Source organism: Oryzias latipes, chromosome 8 (assembly GCF_002234675.1).
Source record: "Oryzias latipes chromosome 8, ASM223467v1".
Taxonomy (NCBI): domain Eukaryota; kingdom Metazoa; phylum Chordata; class Actinopteri; order Beloniformes; family Adrianichthyidae; genus Oryzias; species Oryzias latipes.
Window position 1 is genome coordinate 3831526 of NC_019866.2, and position 20556 is coordinate 3852081.

Sequence of the window (20556 nt, forward strand, 5' to 3'; positions counted from 1 at the left end):
GATGCTGTTAACCTGAAAATAAACAGGAATGAATAGGCTCATGAGCTAACTTCCCTCTGGGCAGTAATTAAACATTGTTCAGTAGTATAAAATACATGCCTACAGAAGATCAAACGTTTTACCCACGTTCTGCTCAGTATTAGAAACCAGTGCAGTCAGTCTTTGTTCACACAAAGGTTTTTGATTGTCAGCAGTGGTGTAAAAACTTTACACACTTTACTGCTATAGAAATACCTCGGCGATAAATTTATGAAAATGACTAACTAAAACAAAATCAATGCTAAATAGGTTTATGTTTTTTGTTTTCTTAGCCACAGAGCCAAAGATGAGTGTTAAAAGAGCCACATATGGGCTCCTGGATCTCAGGTTGCAGACCCCTGCTCTAAACTAAAAGACATAGCACTTCTTTCTTCTCGTTCTTGCTGACACCCTTCTGTCACTCATCACACCTAAAACCTTCTTCCACCTTCCAACCTGCTTCTAGAAACCTCTTCACTTCTTTGCCACTCTCTGTTAATCTAAACTGTTTGCCTTAAGTGTTTCAAATTCTCCACCTTCTTCTCGTCTCCTCCCTGTAACCTCCCCGTTTCTCTACATGTTCCTCCACCTGTTCCCTGCTGTCACGACAGATCACAATGTCATCTGCAAACATCGTGGTCCACAGAGATTCCTGTCTAACCTTATCTGTCAGTCTGTCCATCACAACTGAAAACAAGAAGGAGCTCAAAACTGATCCTTAGTGCAGTTTCACCTCCACCTTCAGCTTCTCTGCCACAGCATCTCACCACTAATTTTACACCTGTGGTTCTGTTCCTCTGCATGAAACCATACGGTTGTTAGTTCTGACCTCAGTCTAGCCTCCTCTACTTTTTCCCATGACTACATCGTGTGAATCATCAGCTATATTTCTCGGTGGTTTCCACAACTTTGCATGTCTCTGGTGTCCTCAAAGACATACTCCTTCATTGTTTACTCTCCAAGACCTTGATAAATAGCTCCATCTGCCACCTGTCCTGAACACTTCTTGTTGTTCTTGAAACAATGGTTTGCTATATTTTTATTTGATGTTTTTCTACCTTCATTAAGGCCCAAAGTGCCTTGCAGTCACCAGACTGAAATAATCCTATCTTACCCTCTCTTCACCTCCTGAATATTTTAGTGTCCTTTCCTCCCTTCCTCTTTCCATCTGGTCTCTTGAACATACAGGAAATCAATTTTTTTCTTTCTATTATGTCTGCCAACTCTCCAGTATTTCCTGTCAGTCCCAACATTTAAAGTACCTCCTCCAAGTACTTCCCTCCTGTCTTTCCTTTCGCCTTCTCTACAAGTGAACACGACTTCTACCCTTAAGGTCTATGACACCAAATATGGTATCCGAAACTGTGAATAAATTAACAGTCAAACCATTATTTTTTTAAACTTTTGCAGATGTGTCACAAAAAAAAAATCCTCTTGCGACCTTGTCAAACCAAACCCTGTCTCTAGTTTAGATGCGGTTTGGCGTTTCAAGTGACTCTTTTTTTTAACCGTGTCAAAAACAACAAAAAAACTTTTTGGACAATTTGAAACAATGATTCATTAACATGCCTATTTTTAAATAAATGATTCATTCAATAATGGGATAGTACCCTTTCAGAGCTTTGATTGAGAGCAGAACCTTTTTTTTTGTTTCTTTCTTAATCAGTGTTTTGGAGTGGCAAGATGAGTCACAAGTAATATATTTGAGCTAGATTTAGTAAAAGGATTAGTCAAAATAAATGTTCAAAGTTGGGCAACTTTATGTCCAGCAAAAGTTAATCTTGTTTGTGTGTGTTTGTTTGAGTCTCCTAAATATATTGTTGTGTCACAGAGTGTAAAAGTCAAGGCGAAAGGCCCATGACTCTCCCTCAAACAGTCGATGCATCCGGTAAGTACCATCACCAGACGCCCCTCAGGAACCATGGAACAATCACACACTGCAAAGCAGAAAATAACTGTTACAAAAGGTTGTTGCCGTAGGAGGAAGGGGTTGCCTCTTGCAATGATGGAGGAGAGGTGGGGCCATTGAGCAGAGCAGATGGACAAGGACCGACCTGCTTGACTTCCCCAGAAAAGGCGAGAAAAGAAAAACAGACTCCGTCGGGGTTTCTTCCAGAATGGTCCTATCTTTGGCTCCATGCATCTTCCCATCAAGTCTAACCATCCTCCTTGTCCCTGCTGAAGAAAAGCAGAGCCCAACAATGATGCTGCCACCACTGTGTTTGACAGTGGGGATGGTGTGTTCAGGGTGATGTGATGTGTTGCTTTTCCACCATCCATCTTCCTCCGCTTATCCGGGACCGGGCCACGGGGGCAGCAGTCCAAGCCGAGATGCCCAGACTTCCCTCGCCCCGGCCACTTCCTCCAGCTCCTCTGGGGGGACCCCGAGGCGTTCCCAGGCCAGCCGACAGACATGGTCTCTTCAACATGCCCGAAACACCTCTCCAGGGAGGCGTCCAGGGGGCATCCGTACTAGATGCCCGAGCCACCTCAAACTTTTAAAGCTAAAAATTTTACACCAAACATGATGTTTTGCATTGTTGCCAAAAAATTGGATTTTGGTTTCATCTGACCAGAGCACCTTCTTCCACATGTTTGTGGTGTCTTCCAGGTGGCTTGTGGCAAACTTTAAGCAACACTTTTTAAGGATAACTTTAAGAAATGGCTCTCTTCTTACCAATATTCAAAAAGGTCAGATTTGTGCAGTATACAACTGATTGCTGTGCTATGGACAGACTCTCCCACCTCAGCTGTAGATCATCATCCGGAGAGATCATGGGCCTCTTGGCTGCATCTCTGATCAGTCTTCTCCTTGTTTGAGCTGAAAGTTTAGACGGACGTCTGGGTCTTTGTAGATTTGCAGTGGTCTGATACTCCCTCCATTGTGCGTGCACAGTGGTCCTTGGGATGTTTAAAGCTTGGGAAATATTTTTGTATCCAAATCTGGCTTTCTCCGGCTTTATCTCGGACCTGCCCGGTGTGTTCCTTGTTCTTCAAGATGCTCCCTGTGCTTTAAAGGGATCTCTGAGACGATCACAGAGCAGCTGCATTTATACGGAGACTTGATTACATCCAAGTGGATTCTATTTATGTTCATTAGTCATTTAGGTCAACATTGGATCATCAGGGGATCCTCACTGAACATCTGGAGAGAGTTTGCTGCACTAAAAGAAAAGGGACTGAATGATTTTGCACGCCCAATATTTCAGTTTTTTATTTGATGAAAAAGTTAGAAATATCCAATACATTTTTTTTTTCACTTCATGATTGTGTCCCACTTGTTGTTGATTCTTCACAAATACTTACAGTTTTATATCTTTATGTTTGTTTGAAGCCTGAAATGTGGCAAAAGGTTGAAAAGCCACTGTATATGTGGGTGTGTGGATATGTGCAAAGTGCAAAAATGGGCGTCTAACTATGATGGATTACACCTGCTTCATTTTAACCACTAACTTTTTAAAAAACAATTTGTAAGAAGGGACAAATTCATTTGGTCAACCAATGGAAACTGTCACTTCACACCTCACTCCCCCCAAATTCGCACACCTCCACAGCCCCTTAAATGTTGCTGCATCTCTGTTGTGAGCTTCAGACCCTCAGCGACAACCCATCAGGCAGAGGAGACTTCATGCAGGTTTGTGTTCACTTATTTTCTCAAAATACAACAGATAGGCTCTTGATCCGTTGAGTCTCCTTTAATAATTTTGCTATTAGGCAGCAGAAAAGAAATGTATTAATGTTAAAAAGTTAAGGATTAAAGGTTTATTTGAAATGTGAGGATAAAGATAATTTCCTTAAGGAAATTTCCACAAAAAATGTACAATGAATAAAGCGATGCTTTTCCACCTCCTTAGAAGGCCCACAGCTATGGGATGTCGTTTGTAAAGTGACAAAATAAAATTTCAACAGCAATAGTTTTTGCTATTTAGCCTGTTATAGGATAAAAGAAAAACAGGTTTCATTTTTCAAATGCGCATTTTTATCTTTTAATTGGAAATGTCTTGAATCAGTATAGCACAAGTGCATGCATGGACAACAACATTGGCAAGAATCAGAATAAAAATCCAGCTTTTATTTTGACACTCCACTTCCATTTCTTGGCAAGTTCTTTATCACATTAACTAAATAATTAGTAATAATATTTGGTTAAAAAGTTAAATATTTTATTTGGACTTAAATATTTATATAACAAACAAAGTGTTTAGTTATGAAGCTCAAATGCTTAGTTTGGAAAATAAATTTTTAGGTCAGATCTAAATATTACATTTGCAAACCAAATGTTTCATTTATCAAATTTAATATTTAGCTTATCAACTAAACATTTAATTTATAAACTAAACATATAATTATAAAATATTTTACTTTAAGGAACATTTTTAGCTTGCTAACTAAATATTTAGGTAGTAAATGTTATATTTATAAATAGAGTAATTAAAAGGTGAAAATATGCATTTCAAAGAGAAAAAAAACTGACAGCTCCGCTGCAAAATTATGACACCAACTTATAACTACCACCAATATGGGGTTCAGTGTCGTGCCCAAGGACACCTGGACACATGGGTGAATGGCATGAACTGAAACAGTGATCTTCTGATCAGAGGTCGACCGCTGTACCTTTGACCACGACCATTGATCTCGTCTTTATGGAGAGGATCGGTGATTGTCTTCTGGCTAGTTGTCAAGTCCGAAGTCGTCCCATAATGAACCCAACTGAGTCAATTGAACTGAACTAAACCAATGTAATGACATCTGGGAACCTGTGCAGATGCTTTAAGTTTAGTAGATGATTAGTTGGTGAAACTCAGTTTTAGACATTCATACCCTGCAGAATTTGGTCAGATTTCTCAGGAGTGTTCCAATTTTATTAAGGGAAGCAACTATTTGTATGTAATAAGGGCGGGGTCAGGGTTGCAGTTAGGGTTATGGTTAAAATAGGCACGGCAGGAATGTCCGTTAACATGAATTTCCATCAATTTTTGTTCTTGGTTGTATAAATCCTCTTGTTTAAGGGTTTTTTGAGCTAGAACCTCAATTTCTGTTAAAATAACAAAACAATTAATACTATAAATCAATTCAACAGTGGGCCCCCAAATCTTTATTCCATCAAAGTTGGATTTTTTTTATGGAAATGAAACACACTTTTACATGATATTGTAATTTTTTGAAAAGTGTCTGCATGTGCACAAATAGATAGGAGTTCCAATAGACCAGATTAATAAGAATAAGAAGAATACATTTTATTGAGAAAGAAATGCGTTTTACATTTTGAAAAAAATCTCAAAGCGCTACATTATAGATCAGAAAGAAAGGTGTCAGCAGATAAAAAGAAAGACTGCCACATCAAAGGCACAGTCCAAATCACTGGTTGAGGTTTGGAACACTTGTCTAAAAAATGTTTTCACAAAATTTGCATAGTTTTACAGCAAGGCATTTTAGCTGGAGGTTTGTAATGTATAACTACTTTAAGTTAAAGAAAACTATAGGGTGAGTGGGAGTCTACCCTGGGTTGAAACTTGGTCACAAACAGCTGTAAATAGAAATAGTGTCAAAGAATATAGCAGATTAAAGGCTCTATTTAAAAAAAGCAATTAAAAGAATGGTAAAATGGAGTATACTTATATAGCACTTTTTTACCTTCTTTGAAAGCCGAATGTGAGCCCATTCACCCATGCACACACGCATTCACACACTGGTGGCGGCTCCGCTGCCGAACACTGGCGCCAACCTTCCACCAAAGGGAAGGTGGGGTTCAGTGTCTTACCCAAGGACACTTCGACACACGGGCATGCAAGGCGGGAATCGAACCTGCAATATTACAATCATGGATCTACCGCCCTACCACTGCACCACATCCACCCCTATGATGATGATGATGATGATCAATGAGGCCAGAACAATCTCATAATTCTGAAATGCACACAGTCCGATTCACAGCTGTAATTTTATGCAAACATTCAATGTACATTTGGAAATGCACACATTGTGTTTCACACATGCACACTAAATGTTTCACAAATGCACAATAAGTGTTTCATACATATCCACGCTGTTTCTCAGCGTGGATATTCACCATAAATGTTTCAGAAATGCAGAAATAAATGCTTCACAAACATTTTCAGATAGACTTGTAAAATGAACTCACATATCATGCAAACTGCAGAATGTGCATTTACAAACCCCCTCTCATTTGTGAGAGAAATCCCTGTGGTGAATTTTGAGACTCCCCTGACGTAGCAGGTCAAATAATATCATCATTGGCTTATGAATCTGTCAATCAAATTCATCAGCAAAGCAAGCGTGTTCGCCTTCTAGTTTTTTGTATTTAAGGTGTACAGAGGAAATGTTTTATTACGCAGATCTTGTTTGAACTAAACAATTTTTAAAAATTGTCATACATTTTACAGGTGAACACCATCATGTTCCCTGTGAAGTTTTCCCTCTTCCTTCTGCTGATCTTTCCTATGTGCACATTCGAGATGTGCACAGACGGGACGCCCAAAGAGTGCCAAGAAGCAGAATTTGCTCCGGGTTCCAATTTAGCCGGAGAAGGCTTCGACATCACTAGTATGGAGCGCAAGGGGGCCTTTGTCCTCGACATGAATCAATGGAAGCGTGAGAATAAAGCTTGCACCCTGTGCACCAACCCTTACATGGACAACAGAAGGCAGAAGTTGCCTCTGTCTGTGGTGGATTGGAGAGCGACGCATTCCTGCAGCAGCAAAGTCTCCAGTCAAATTTTCAAATCCAGCGAGTCTCTGGTCGAGTCCACCACCTCTTCTGTTGAAAACAACTGGAAGGTGGGTCTCAGTTTTGGTGCAATCTCAAATCTGATGCTGGCTGGAAGCCATTCCAAAGTCGCTGGCTACTCAATGCAAAAAACCAAATCTGACAAATTCAGCTTTACAACCCAAGGTCTGTCTTGTGAGTACTACAGGTAAGATAACAACAAAAGCTTCTTAATCATACCGTAATTTTTACACCTTAAACTATGTTCTCTGCCCTGTTCATCTCTGATAACAGTTACCGTGTATCCAAAGCCCCAACTTTGCAAAAAGATTTTCTGGACTCAGTGAAACAACTTCCTAAAGTCTACAACCCACAAAGCAAGGACAACTATTACCATCTGATTGACACCTTTGGCACCCATTACATCACCAAGGTGAAACACAACAGATGAAACATGTTACTTGACCTGGGCGGCATGAATCCAAATAAAACACCCTCTTAATGTTTCTTTACAGGTGAAAATGGGCGGGAAGGTTCAGGCTGTCACCAGCATCCGTGAGTGTTTGGCCCACCTGGAAGGAATTGAAGTGAACGAGGCGGAGATGTGCCTCAGGGTTGAAGCGTCCGCAACTATGAGCATAAATACAAATTCAATTGAGGTGCAGAACTGCCAAGCCAAAAAAGACAAGTCAGGGAGAAAAATTGCTTTCTCCAGCTACTTTAATGACAGGTATGAACTTGTTTCAACAAGCAACATCGAAAAGTTTGATACAGTGAGTCAAATTATTATTTATACACCCTTTGATTTAGCAAGTTCTGCCACTTAGAAATGATGGAGAGGTCTGAAATTTTCAAGCCACGGAAGCCTTCGCGTCGGATGGTTGCTTCCGCGAAGTCTGTTCTGTTACTTTCTTACGTTCTTGTTATTTGTTCAGTTTAGATCACTTTTTTCACAAAAAGCGGACTATTTTTTACTTGGTGCTGCGTATTGGCATGTTACCATGACAACGCGCTGCTTAGCCGGCTAAGATGGTAACTGACTTTGACTGCAGCAGCAAAGGAAAGAGATTAATATGCTGATCATCTTGATGGGTTAAATAATCAGTTGAGAAAGAAAGTTCACGTTTTACCGCTTGATATAGAACAGTGATAGAGAACATTTAAGCAATGTGACCAGCACTTTTTTTAGGTGTGCATTATCACTGTGGATTGTCACTTTTTTATCCACACCCAGCAGCCAATCAAAATCGAGTAATCGCCTGGACCATGGTATAATCAATTTTATTCAATGTTAGAATTTGGTACAGTAGCCTTTGTTTGGGACCACACACGTCAGACGTTTCCTGTAGTTTTTAACCAGGTTTGCACACACTGCAGGAGGGATTTTGGCCCAGTCCTCCACCCAGATCTTGTCTAGATCAGTCAGGTTTCTGGGCTGTCGCTGAGAAACACGGAGTTTGAGCTCCCCCAAAGATTGTCTATTGGGTTTAGGTCTGGAGACTGGCTAGGCCAGTTCAGAACCTTGATATGCTTCTAACTGAGCCACTCCTTTGTTATCCTGGCTGTGTTCTTCGGGTCATTGTCATGTTGGAAGACCCAGCTACGACCCATCTCCATTGCTCTAACCAAGGGAAGGAGGTTGTTCCCCAAAATCTGGCAATATATGGCTATGGTGATCCTCTCTTAAAACAGTGCAGTCTTTCTGTCCCATATGCAGAAATACACCCCGTAGCATGATGCTACCAACACATACTTCACAGTAGCGATTGTTTTCTTGGGATGGAACTAATCATCCTTCTTCCTCTAAACATGGTGAGTGGAATTAAGACTAAAAATTTCTATTTTGGTCTCATCTGACCACATGAATTTTCTCTCATGATTCCTCTAGATCATCCAAATGGTCACTGGCAAACTTTAGTCAGGCCTGGACGTGTACTGGTTTAGGCGGGGAACCTTTTGTGCCATGCATGATTTTAAACAGTAGCTGCGTTTACATGGACAAAAGTTATCAGAAAGAACGCCTGATCGGAAGAAAAATGCATCATGTAAACACGCCGTTCGGAATAGTCTGCCCCGATCAGACTCGTTCGGATCAAAATTTCTTTACGATCAAGATAGGTGGGTTATGCCGATTGTTGATCCGATCGTGTTGCATGTAAACAGTTCATTCCGATCGTGTGTCACTACTGCTCTGGTTTACGTCACGCATAGAAGGTGCAGTGCTTCAGAGAAAGCTTTGGACGCATACGGGAACGACCGGCTGCTCCACGCGAGTGAACCGTGTCTGTGAGCAGAGCAGCCGGACTTATAGCTTTGTGTTTGCGGACAGGGCGGGGGTGCTTTGTTACATCTGCGCTCCGGGGGGGAGGCTTCCGGCCCGCCGCTCTGGGTTAGCGGCTGCCGGACTCAGGAGAACTATGTGTCGTACTCGGACCGCCAGCTCACATAGCGGCTTTGGGTCGGTGTGTGAGCTTTTCAAAGCAGAAATGTCACTCAGTCCTTAGAAACCGTTCAAATAGCCTTCTCCTAACCCTTCTTCCAGCTCCGTTCTTCCACAAAAAAAAGCACTGACCACACGGATTAATAATAAAATGATGAGCGAACAGGCGTTTCATAATATTCATAACATTACTAAAACCCCATTTAGAACATCATCTCGTATATTACAGAACTCCTGCATAAATGTATATGGCAGCTCACTTTGTTTACATTGGATCTCATTATCAACACTACTGCGCATGCCCAAATGATTTATTCCGACCGAAAGTGTGACCATCTGAACATTTGTTCTAATCATAAAAAGTTTTTCTGGGCCCATGTACACGGTTTAATTCTAATCCGACCATTGGTCCGATCAAGACATTTTGCCCATGTAACCGCGGCTAGTGACTTTTTGGTGTGTTGTCAACAGTAACCTTGGAGATGGTGGTTCTTGCTATTATCAGGTCATTGACCAGCTCCTCCCATTTAGTTCTGGGCTGAGTCCTCACCTTTCTTAGGATCATTTAGAACCCCACTCCAAGGGAAATTGACAGTCATGTTTAGCTTATTCCATTTTCTACTAATTGCCCCAACAGTGTATATTTTTTTCCAAAGCTGCTTGGCAATTGCCCTGTAGGCCTTTCTAGCCTTATGGAGGTCTACAATTTTGTCTCTGGTGTCATTGTACAGCTCTTTGTTCTTTGCAGTGTTAGTAGTTGGAGTCTAACTGATTGTATGGGGTGGACAGGTGTCTTTATACATCTAACCACCTCTAACAGGCGCTTCTGATTTAGAACAATAAGTGGAGTGGAAGGTGAATTAACACGCCTTTGAAGATGAGAATTCCAGCTGATAGACAGGGGTTAAAATACTTATTTATAGCAGAAGCAAATAAACAATTTAAAAACTTCTACATTCTGAATTTCCAATTTTTTTTTTTTTAGATCATGTCTCTCACAGTGGACATTCATCTAAGGTGAACATTTCAGGCCCCTTCATGATATCTGAGAAAAGCTGCAAAATCACTGGGTGTTCGAATATTTATTTGCGTCACTGTATCATTCCTCTTTTTAAACATTTTTTTTACCAATCTGATCTTATCAAGTCTAATCCCGTAATATTCAGGAATTCAAGTTTCCTATGTCTGTTTGGTTGCCAAACAACAAAACAAATATAACACATTAATGCCTTTTTAACAGGTTCACAGAAGTAAGGGGTGGTCAGACAACAGAACCAGACCTCATTTTCTCCGCCAAAAAAGATCCATCAGCCTATAAGGCTTGGCTGAACTCTGTGCCACAGAACCCCGACATCATTTCTTACTCTCTGGACTCTGTTCATGAGTTATTTCCAAAGAGTGACTGTATGAGGGAAAACCTGCGCTCTGCAATCACCCATTACATCCTGGAGAAAGGCCTGTTGAAGAATTGCACTGATCCCTGTAAGGCAGGTATCAAGAGCAATCCAAGAGAGCCCTGTGTCTGCCAGTGCCATAATAACCCTGCTGTGACCCCGGACTGCTGCCCAGCTGAGAAGAGTAAGGCTCGTGTTATCATTACAGTGGTGCGGGCCTCAGGTCTTTGGGGAGATTACTTTACTGCCACAGATGCCTATGTGAAAGTGTTTATTGGTAAACTGGTGGGTCGTACTCCTGTTATCGCCAACAATAACAACCCACAGTGGAACATGGCTATTGACCTGGGAACCCAGGTCCTGTCAGAAGGACAAAAGCTGAAGTTTGAAGTTTGGGATGAGGACAACAAATGGGATGATGACCTGCTTGGAACATGTGAGCGAGCTCTGACATCAGGCAACAAGAGGGGTGTTTGTGCCCTTAATCATGGTGAGTTATTCTTTAACTGGAAAGTAGAATGTACTCCAAATCTGAGTGGCAGTTACTGCCAGAATTATCAAAGCAGCCCAATGGATAAGAACCTGAAGGAGCTGTACAGGTCCAGGCACTCCCTCCCTGTTCCCAAAGACATCCTCCAACAGATGGGTGTGTTTGTGAACGAATCCACTTCAAGAAGAAACGAGAATCTGATGAAAATCTATGACGCCAACAAGAAGCACTCTAACTTTACCAAAGAGTATTTCCTTTAAACTGGATCCATCTACTGACCATTTAACATCAGGAAACGTTCTTAACACATGTCAGGTTTGATGGTCAAGTATTGCGCATGTTTTCTGCAGCTAAGAATTACACATTTATTTGAGCTTGAGGATAATTACATATCTCGCATTAGCATTTCTAATTGGATTGAAAATGGAAAGATGTCAATTACTTGAATGTCTTTCATTTTTTAAATTTGTGCTATTGTCTTGCTCTTTCTGTAACGCTCACTGCTTATCCCTTTGCTTATCAGCAAATCTCCTCAGAGGGGTTCACACCTGGAAGGATTTTGACAGTTCTGTCATTGATGGTATTTACTGTCATCAGTTTTTCCTGTTAAAAAACTGAAAACAATAAAGAATGTGACTATCTTTTTCTGGGAAATACTTTTCTGTGGTTTGTGATTCTTCTCTGACTGGAAAGCATTTAAAATATTGATGATGTGACATTGTCTACACAGACCACCAACTCTTCAAGCTTTTCTAATGAGCATGAACAAAACTGAAACACCACCTTTTTTTTCCTCTCATCTTTTTGAGACCACTGTCACATCACCACCTCACTGCCTCCTTATAGCACCACTGTTCATTCTTGTAGCAGTTAGTTTCAGCTTTAACTGAAAAGATGTGTGAGTTTCTTCTGATGGGTTTAAAGAGGCCTGGCCTCGTCCACGAATGAGGTCCATCAAGGACAGGCGCTGCCACTACTGTATGGTTTCAATTTTTGCCTCTGTATTGTTCTACAATATAATAGCTAAAAATGGGCGTTAGAACTTTGCTAAAAAGTTAGCAAAGAAGACACAAGCAGTATTGAAACTATTGAAACTACTTCAGTGAAGCAAATGCAGCCAAGCACCGTGGCAACGAGCATTGTCGTTTACGCATGTGCCAGTACTAAACCACTTCCTGTTCCTCATCCCCAAACACTTTGATGCTGTGTATCACGGAAACACTCATGGATGCCTTATCTTGAACTGTTATAATGAAAATCAACTCCTAAAAGTCTTTCCCTCTTGTCCTTCTTTTTGCCCTATCTTCAAATGAACATGACCACTTCCTGTTTTTCTGCCACCAAATGGAGTCCAGCTTTTACCAGCACCCTTAAGTTCTGCAATACCAAATAGGGTGTCTAAACTGTGTAAAAAAAAAAAAAAAAAAAAGCCAGTCAAGCCATTAGTTTTCACACTTCTGTGGATGTGTCACACAAAAAAAATCTTCTTGCACGCAAGCCAAACACTGTTTTTAGTTTAGATGTGGTTTGGCTTAACTTGTTTGTAGAAAAAAACTTATAGGAGAATCTTAAACAAAGCCTCTGTTAACATGGTTATTTAAAACTGGAAGAGGCAAAGCAAGGTTCAGCCTTTGTCTGAAGGTTTGGTGGTGTGATTGATGCAGATGTTACAAATTCGGTTAGATCACATTTTTGTCAATGATTTTCCACTAAAAGTCTGCTCTTCTCTGTCTCGTCCATATCTCATGTCCTTTCTTAACCCAGGGAGTTTGCCATTGTTTTATTGGACACTTTGTTTGTTCATTGATCAAAAATATAAAATATTTTTATATAAAACATCTGATAGATGACAGATAAATACTTTATTGATCCGCAGAGAAATTATATGACAGCCTGTTGCCATTTACACACATCAGATCCTTCACAAAAGTTATAACAAACAATGAATGAAAAAGTTTTTTTTTTTTAAGTGTTAAAACATATATAACATTTTCCAACCACTAACTTGTAAAAACAATTTGTAACAATGAGAAAATAAATGTGGTTAACCAAATTAAATGGTGACTTCACACCCCGCTCCCTCCAAACACACACACCTCCACTGCATGGTCCTTAAATTTCGCTGCATCTCTTTTGTGAGCTTCAAAGCCTTGGCAGCGACCATCAGCCAAAGGGGACTTCGTGCAGGTTTGTGTCCGTTTATTTTCTCCAAATACAAGACCGCATCTTTGTCCTTTGAGCCTTTTTAAAGAAACATGTTAAAATGTTATATCACAGTTAAATAAAAAGACATTAGCAGCAGAAAAGAAACGTTAATTTTCAAAAGTCAAAAGACTAAAGCTATAGTCTCACTGGATTTGTGTGTACGTAATTCTTGATTTATAAATCAATACCTTTTGTCCGTATCTGTGTTACAATTCTAATTTCAGACGTACAATCAAATATTAAAGACGTACAAAGAGAAAATACAATTTCAGTATGCACAACTTGAAATTACATCCCCTTAAAATTAAGTTCTATGTTGGCATTCACAACTAAAATCCGGTAAGCATCTTATCCTCCAAAAACAAGCTTTTGTTGTGATTGGAAAGATTTTCTTACAGAAGATTTTGAAACTGAATGATATAGAAATTAATAAAAGGCAATTCTAATCAGAAAAGATTACATTGAACAGATACATTTAGTGGCAGTAGTGAGGGAGCTATGAACTCACCATAAATACTGTTCATTTATTTTGAAAATTCCCTGGCGTTTTTTTATTTTAAACTTAGATCCGAACTTCCTGTACCCGCACAATCTGCCGAATTGATGCGCTGTATTCAGACGTCTGGCAAAAGTAAAAAGTGACCCCTTGACAAATGTAGAGCGTTTTTCTAAAATATGAACCATATGTAAGCTTGTTAAATCAGTGGATGGCGACCAGAACTCTCAGGTTCAAGTTGCTTACTGTCCCATCTCTTCGGTTTTCCGTTGGGCAGCAGTTTCTCTCGCTGTCCCCGGCTGTCCTTAACTCTCTCTGAGTCCGAGTGGAGCCGCAAAGACAGAAAGGCCAGCTCAGAAATGGGCCTGATAAAATACAGCAGGGTTTTGTAGCAGGGTTTTTTATTTGTATCTCTAACAGAAATGGATGAATGTTAATACAAAAAAAAAGAAAAAAAAATCAGAGGGCACTTTTTATTTCTAGGCAAAAAGGGCAGGTGCTCAAACACCTATAGGGCCCGATGAGTGCACGTGCCTCGATTTACTGCCTTCTAGAAAAATGCCCAAAGTGCTTTACAGACACAGTCCCATTCACACTAACACACACATTCACGCACGAATGGGGGCTCTGCTGCCAAACACTGGCCATACATAACTGGTGGTTATGGTGGTGAAAAGACTGATGGTCTATAACCACCAAGAGCAATGTGGGGTTTAGTGTCTTGCTCAAGGACACTTTGACGCATGGGCAGACAGGGCAGGGACTGAAACTACGATCGTTTTATAAGAGATCGACTGGTCTACCTCATTGAAAATGTGTATTTCAAAATTACATTAAAAAATAAACTTTGATAGAATATAGATTCAGGGCCCACTGTTTAACTACGGAGCTCATGACCTGACATGGAAAAAAATAATAATAATAATTCGTTCCCACGAAATGGTAATTTGTTCCCACGAAATTATTGTGACCTTTTACACACCCTATATTTTCAACCAGAAATAAACTTAAATGCTTCCAGTTACATCTTTTTCCATTGACTATAGCGAGGTAATCACTACGCCGGGTGGCTGCCAGGAAGACAGACATAGAGCTGCTGCTGTATGGGGAAGCACCCAGCTCAGGCCTCCTAAATGTTATGATATTTTTCATAATTTCACAGAGACAATAATAAATGGATCCCCTAGTTTGTTTCTTGTTTTTATTTTTCCCCTCTTGAATGAATGTGGGTCACAGAGACACGGAAGTAGCGGCGGAAGGCAGCTTTTAAGCAGGACGGAGTGCGTACCAGAATGTGAATGAACCCAGATAGAATAGAATAGAATAGAATAGAATAGAATAGAATAGAATAGAATAGAATAGAATAGAATAGAATAGAATAGAATAGAATAGAATAGAATAGAATAGAATAGAATGCCTTTGTTGTCACTATACACATGTACAATTCGCATCAGGAGAGGTTGAAGATCTCTTTGAAGATAAGTGCGAGCTGAGAAGCACATGCTCTGAGCACTTTACTAGGAACTCCATCTGGGCCAGCTGCCTTTCTGGGGTTCACTGCTAGGAGCGCCTATAGAGACGTGATTACCTATGCTTTTGTAGACCTTTTTAAAATAAATGAATCCGATCTCTAAACATCCTCCGTGTTTTCCATGCATTGTAATGAGATATACACAGACAGAAATGCGAAGGAAGTACTGCTCACGTCCGTGTTTATGAATGACTTATCACAGGAATTATTATTTCATGGTAAAAAATAATTATTTCGTGGGAGTAAATTAGTATTTCGTGGGAACGAATTATAATTGATTGGGAACAAATTTAATATTTCATGGGAACGAATGAATTACTTTTTTACCCATGTCAGGTCACGGGCTCCATATTTAACTGATTTCAGCTGTTGTTTTGATTACTTACACTAAGTTCATAGAACCCACAAAAACAGGATTGAAGAAAGTCAAGTTCATCAACACCAGCGCCTGATATTGCAGCCCAAATGATGACTGTCTCATCATGCCAGGAGTGATTAAAAACAAGTTTATTTAAGTATTATAATATTACCTCAATTAAAAAAAAAATCGATGGCAAAATGCCCCCCCAAATCAATAACATTAATGAGCCATTCATAAGATTAGGTTTGTTACATCACCTCATTTATGCCGTGTAAATTTGGGCAGACCTCTTTAGAGTATTCTAATGATCTGAAATCCTGTTTTTGTGTGTTTTATGTGCTTAAGCCCCAATTTATATAAAAAATTAAGAATACACAAATCTTGTGGTTCACCCTATGTAGCTTGTGGCTACAAAGTTGCTTAAAAGGGCCTTGACCAAGGCCGGGTTTATAGTTCAAAGTGATTTGTAACATCGCAATGGTCGCAAGACCATTGGAGGGGAATCACCCAAGTCGCTGCAGACTGCCTCACCTCCTGATGACCACACCTGTGACTTGTAGTGCAAATGCATACAATCGCGCCATTTAACCTGAATTTACTTCGAGCAACAAGAGTACGCAATAAGGGACAAAACTGTCCAGCAAATTGTCTTTTTAACACTATGATGATAAAAACGTAACTGAAGTTGAGAAGAAATACAAAACTTTACACACAGACAGAGACACACAGAGAAGACAGAAAGTGCGGACAACAAGATAGGAAATTGAGTAAGTTAACGGAAAAATATATCTCATATAGATCGATCTTACATCTATCTATCTTTCTTACTTGAACTACAGAATGCAAATCTCCTTTTGGGGCTTGATGCCTCACACCACTCCCTCCCGTCTGAGCGGATTGGCAGGCGCAGCACGTGTGAGGAGCATGTCGTTCATGTTAAAAATAAATTCTGGAAACATCAGGTTGCTTGGAAAGTATAAACACCACTCAGAAGTTCATTGCAGGTGTCTGTATGGGTCTGTATGTGCACAGACAAATATATTAAACAAGATTAGAACTCTTCGGAGTGTCTGGGAATATACCCCGGATTGAACCTTTTCAAAATTTTTTGGTGGTCACAAATGATTTGTGAATAAAAATTGGGTGGATAATCACAGTGTCGCAGTGGTTAGCACTCTTGCCTCACAGCAAGAAGAACCGCGGTTTAAGTCCCGGCTGGGGGAACTGAAACAGAACATCGATGGGGGACCTTTGTGTGTGGAGTTTGCATGTTCTCCCCGTGCATGCGTGGGTTCTCTCCCGGGTCTCCGGCTTCCTCCCACCATCCCAAAACATGCTTCATGGGTAACTTTCCAACCCTAAATTGTCCACATGTGTCAGTGTGACCCAGTGACAGACTGGCGACCTGCCCAGGGTGTACCCTGCCTTTGTGGCTGGGATTGGCTCCAGCAGCCCCTTGACCCCGAAAGGGACAAAACGGAAGAAGAAAATGAATGAATGAAGGAATAATCATAGGAGATTGAAGGCTTGATTAAAAAAACATGGTTAAAAAAGTGCTAAAAAAACAAAACATCTGCTTTTTTAAAGAATCTATTTCTACTACTCAATATGAGGTTTTTGTATTCAAGCTGTAAAACGAAATGTTGTATTTTGTGGATCTTGACTAAACTAAACCTTTTTTTTTTATTTAAATACATTTTACAGGGGACCAGCATCATGTTCCCTGTGAAATTTTCCCTCTTCCTTCTGCTGATCTTTCCCATGTGCACATTCGAGATGTGCACAGACGGGACGCCCAAAGAGTGCCTGGAGGCAGAGTTTGCTCCAGGTTCCAATTTAGCTGGAGAAGGCTTCGACATCACTAGTATGGAGCGCAAGGGGGCTTTTGTCCTCGACACAAATCAATGGAAGCGTGAGAATAAAGCTTGCACCCTGTGCACCAACCCTTACATGGACAACAGAAGGCAGAAGTTGCCTCTGTCTGTGGTGGATTGGAGAGCGACGCATTCCTGCAGCAGCAAAGTGTCCAGTCAAATTTTCAAATCCAGCGAGTCTCTGGTCGAGTCCACCACCTCTTCTGTTCAAAATGACTGGAAAGTGGGTCTCAATATTCCTTTCAAAGCAAATCTGATGCTGGCTGGAAGCCATTCCAAAGTCGCTGGCTACTCAATGGAAAAAACCAAATCTGACAAATTCAGCTTTACGACCCAAGGTCTGTCTTGTGAGTACTACAGGTAAGATAACAACAAAAGCTTTTTAATCAAACTATTTTGTGAAATACTTTCTCACCTTAAACTATGTTCTCTGCCCTGTTCGTCTCTGATAACAGTTACCGTGTATCCAAAGCCCCAACTTTGCAAAAAGATTTTCTGGACTCAGTTAAACAACTTCCTAAGACCTACAACCCACAAAGCAAGGACAACTATTACCATCTGATTGACACCTTTGGCACCCATTACATCACCAAGGTGAAACACAACAGATGAAACATGTTACTTGACCTGGGCGGCTTGAATCTAAATTAAACACCCTCTTAATGTTTCTTTACAGGTGAAAATGGGCGGGAAGGTTCAGGCTGTCACCAGCATCCGTGAGTGTGAGGCCCACCTGAATGGAATTGAAGTGAATGAGGTGGAGATGTGCCTCAGGGTTGAAGCGTCCGCAACTATAAAAGGAATTACAATTTCATCTGAAGTGCAGCACTGCCAAGGAAAGAAGGACAAGTTAGGGAGAAAAATTACATTCTCCAGCTACTTTAATGACAGGTATGGATTTATATCAACAAACAACATTGACAAGTTTGATCTTATGGAATCTAATCCCATTTTTTTTTTCGAATTCAGGTTCCCTTTGTCTATGTTAGATAGCTAAGCCAAACAACAGAAATTACACCGTATACCACGTGTTAAACTCAGGCCCGCGGGCCAAATGTGGCCCGCCATGTCAATTTATGTGGCTTGCGAGAGCATAAAAGTTTTGAAATTCTTAGAATAAAAAATAAAAATTGGTGTGTATTTATTAATATCTAGGGGGAATCAGACTTGAAATATCAGATTGGGCAACTACACATTAGGACTTAAACACTGTCCATATAACCTAACCTGACAGAATAAATTTTAAAAGGATTTATATGCTAGAGTAACAAGCAAACATATGTTTTCTATGCAACTGTAATTGTCTCTTTAAAAAGGTATAGTAAAAAAAAGATTACGACTTATTTAACATTAAGAAGTAGTTACATTTATTTTTCATTTAGTTTCATGGATAAGTTCTATCTGGCCCTTGAGGACAGTCGCTATGCTGATGTGGCTGATGTGAAAATGAGTTTGACACCTCTGCCATACACCAACAAATAAAATCAACCAGTTTATTATGCAGTAGTTTATATATTGATTTATTTTTTCCAACCATTACATCTTATTGGATTTTTTCCTGGTAAAATCGCAAATTCTGGTTTATTTCGTCTGTGTGTGGTAGCCAAGCCACAACACAGATTGTATATACTGTAACACAGTAATGCTTTTTTGGCAGGTTTATGGAAGTAAAGGGTGGTCAGACAACAGAACCAGACCTCATCTTCTCTGCCAGCATGAATCCATCAGCCTACAAGGATTGGCTGAACTCTGTGCCACAGAACCCTGACATCCTTTCTTACTCTCTGGATTCCCTTCATGAGTTATTTCCAAAGAGTGACCCTATGAGGCAAAACCTGCGCTCTGCTATCACCCATTACATCCTTGAGAAAGGCCTGATGAAGAGTTGCACTGATCCCTGTCAGGCAGGTATCAAGAGCAATTCAAGAGAGCCCTGTGTCTGCCAGTGCCACAATAACCCTGCTGTGACCCCGGACTGCTGTCCAGCTCAGAGGGGCATGGCTCGTGTTATCATTACAGTGGTGCGGGCCTCTAAGCTAAGGGGAGATGACTTTACTGCCACAGATGCCTATGTAAAAGTGTTTATTGGTAAACTGGTGGGTCGTACTCCTATCATCGCCAACGATGACAACCCACACTGGAACATGAAACTTGACCTGGGAACCCAGGTTTTGTCAGAACTAGTTAAACTGAAGTTTGAAGTTTGGGATCAGGACAACAAATGGGATGATGACCTGCTTGGAACATGTGAGCAAGATCTGACATCAGGCACTAAGAGGGGTGTTTGTGCCCTTAATCGTGGTGAGTTATTCTTTAACTGGAAAGTAGAATGTGCTCCAAGTCTGAGTGGCAGTTACTGCCAGACTTATCAAAGCAGCCCAATGGATAAGAACCTGAAGGAGCTGTACAGGTCCAGGCACTCCCGTCCTGTTCCCAAAGACATCCTCCAACAGATGGGTGTGTTTGTGAACGAATCCAGTTCAAGAAGAAATGAGAATCTGATGAAAATCTATGACGCCAACAAGAAGTTCTCTAACTTTACCAAAGAGTATTTCCTTTAAACTGGATCCATCTACTGACCATTTAACATCAGGAAACGTTCTTAACACATGGCAGGTTTGATGGTCAAGTATTGCGCATGTTTTCTGCTGCTAAGAATTACACATTTATTTGAGCTTGAGGATAGTTACATATCTCGCATTAGCATTTCTAATTGGATTGAAAATGGAAAGATGTCAATCACTTGAATGTCTTTCATTTTTTAAATTTGTGCTTCTGTCTTGCTCTTTCTGTAACGCTCACTGCTTATCCCTTTGCTTATCAGCAAATGTTCTCAGAGGGGTTCACACTTGGAAGGATTTTGACAGTTCTGTCATTGACTGTATTTACTGTCATCAGTTTTTCCTGTTATTAAACTGAAATCAATAAAGAGTGTGACTACCTTTTTCTGGGAATTACGTTTCTGTGTTTTGTGATTCTTCTCTGACTGGAAAGCATTTAGGACATCCATGATGAGATTTC

At 40.4% G+C, this 20556-nt stretch overlaps 2 protein-coding genes across 2 annotated transcripts; both read left to right on the top strand.

The window, feature by feature from the left end:
* Window positions 1-3547: 3547 nt before the first annotated feature.
* Window positions 3548-11712, top strand: LOC101166050 (perforin-1). Its single transcript, XM_011477813.3, has 5 exons — window positions 3548-3652; window positions 6423-6952; window positions 7039-7177; window positions 7260-7474; window positions 10425-11712. The coding sequence occupies exons 1-5, from the start codon at window positions 3581-3583 to the stop codon at window positions 11326-11328; spliced, it is 1860 nt and encodes a 619-aa protein (XP_011476115.2). The 5' UTR covers window positions 3548-3580; the 3' UTR covers window positions 11329-11712.
* A 1502-nt stretch (window positions 11713-13214) lies between these two features.
* LOC101166302 (perforin-1) lies at window positions 13215-20446 on the top strand. Its single transcript, XM_004071234.4, has 5 exons — window positions 13215-13255; window positions 17366-17895; window positions 17991-18129; window positions 18212-18426; window positions 19193-20446. Exons 2-5 carry the CDS (start codon window positions 17378-17380, stop codon window positions 20094-20096), a joined length of 1776 nt encoding a protein of 591 aa, XP_004071282.2. The 5' UTR covers window positions 13215-13255; window positions 17366-17377; the 3' UTR covers window positions 20097-20446.
* Window positions 20447-20556: the final 110 nt, after the last annotated feature.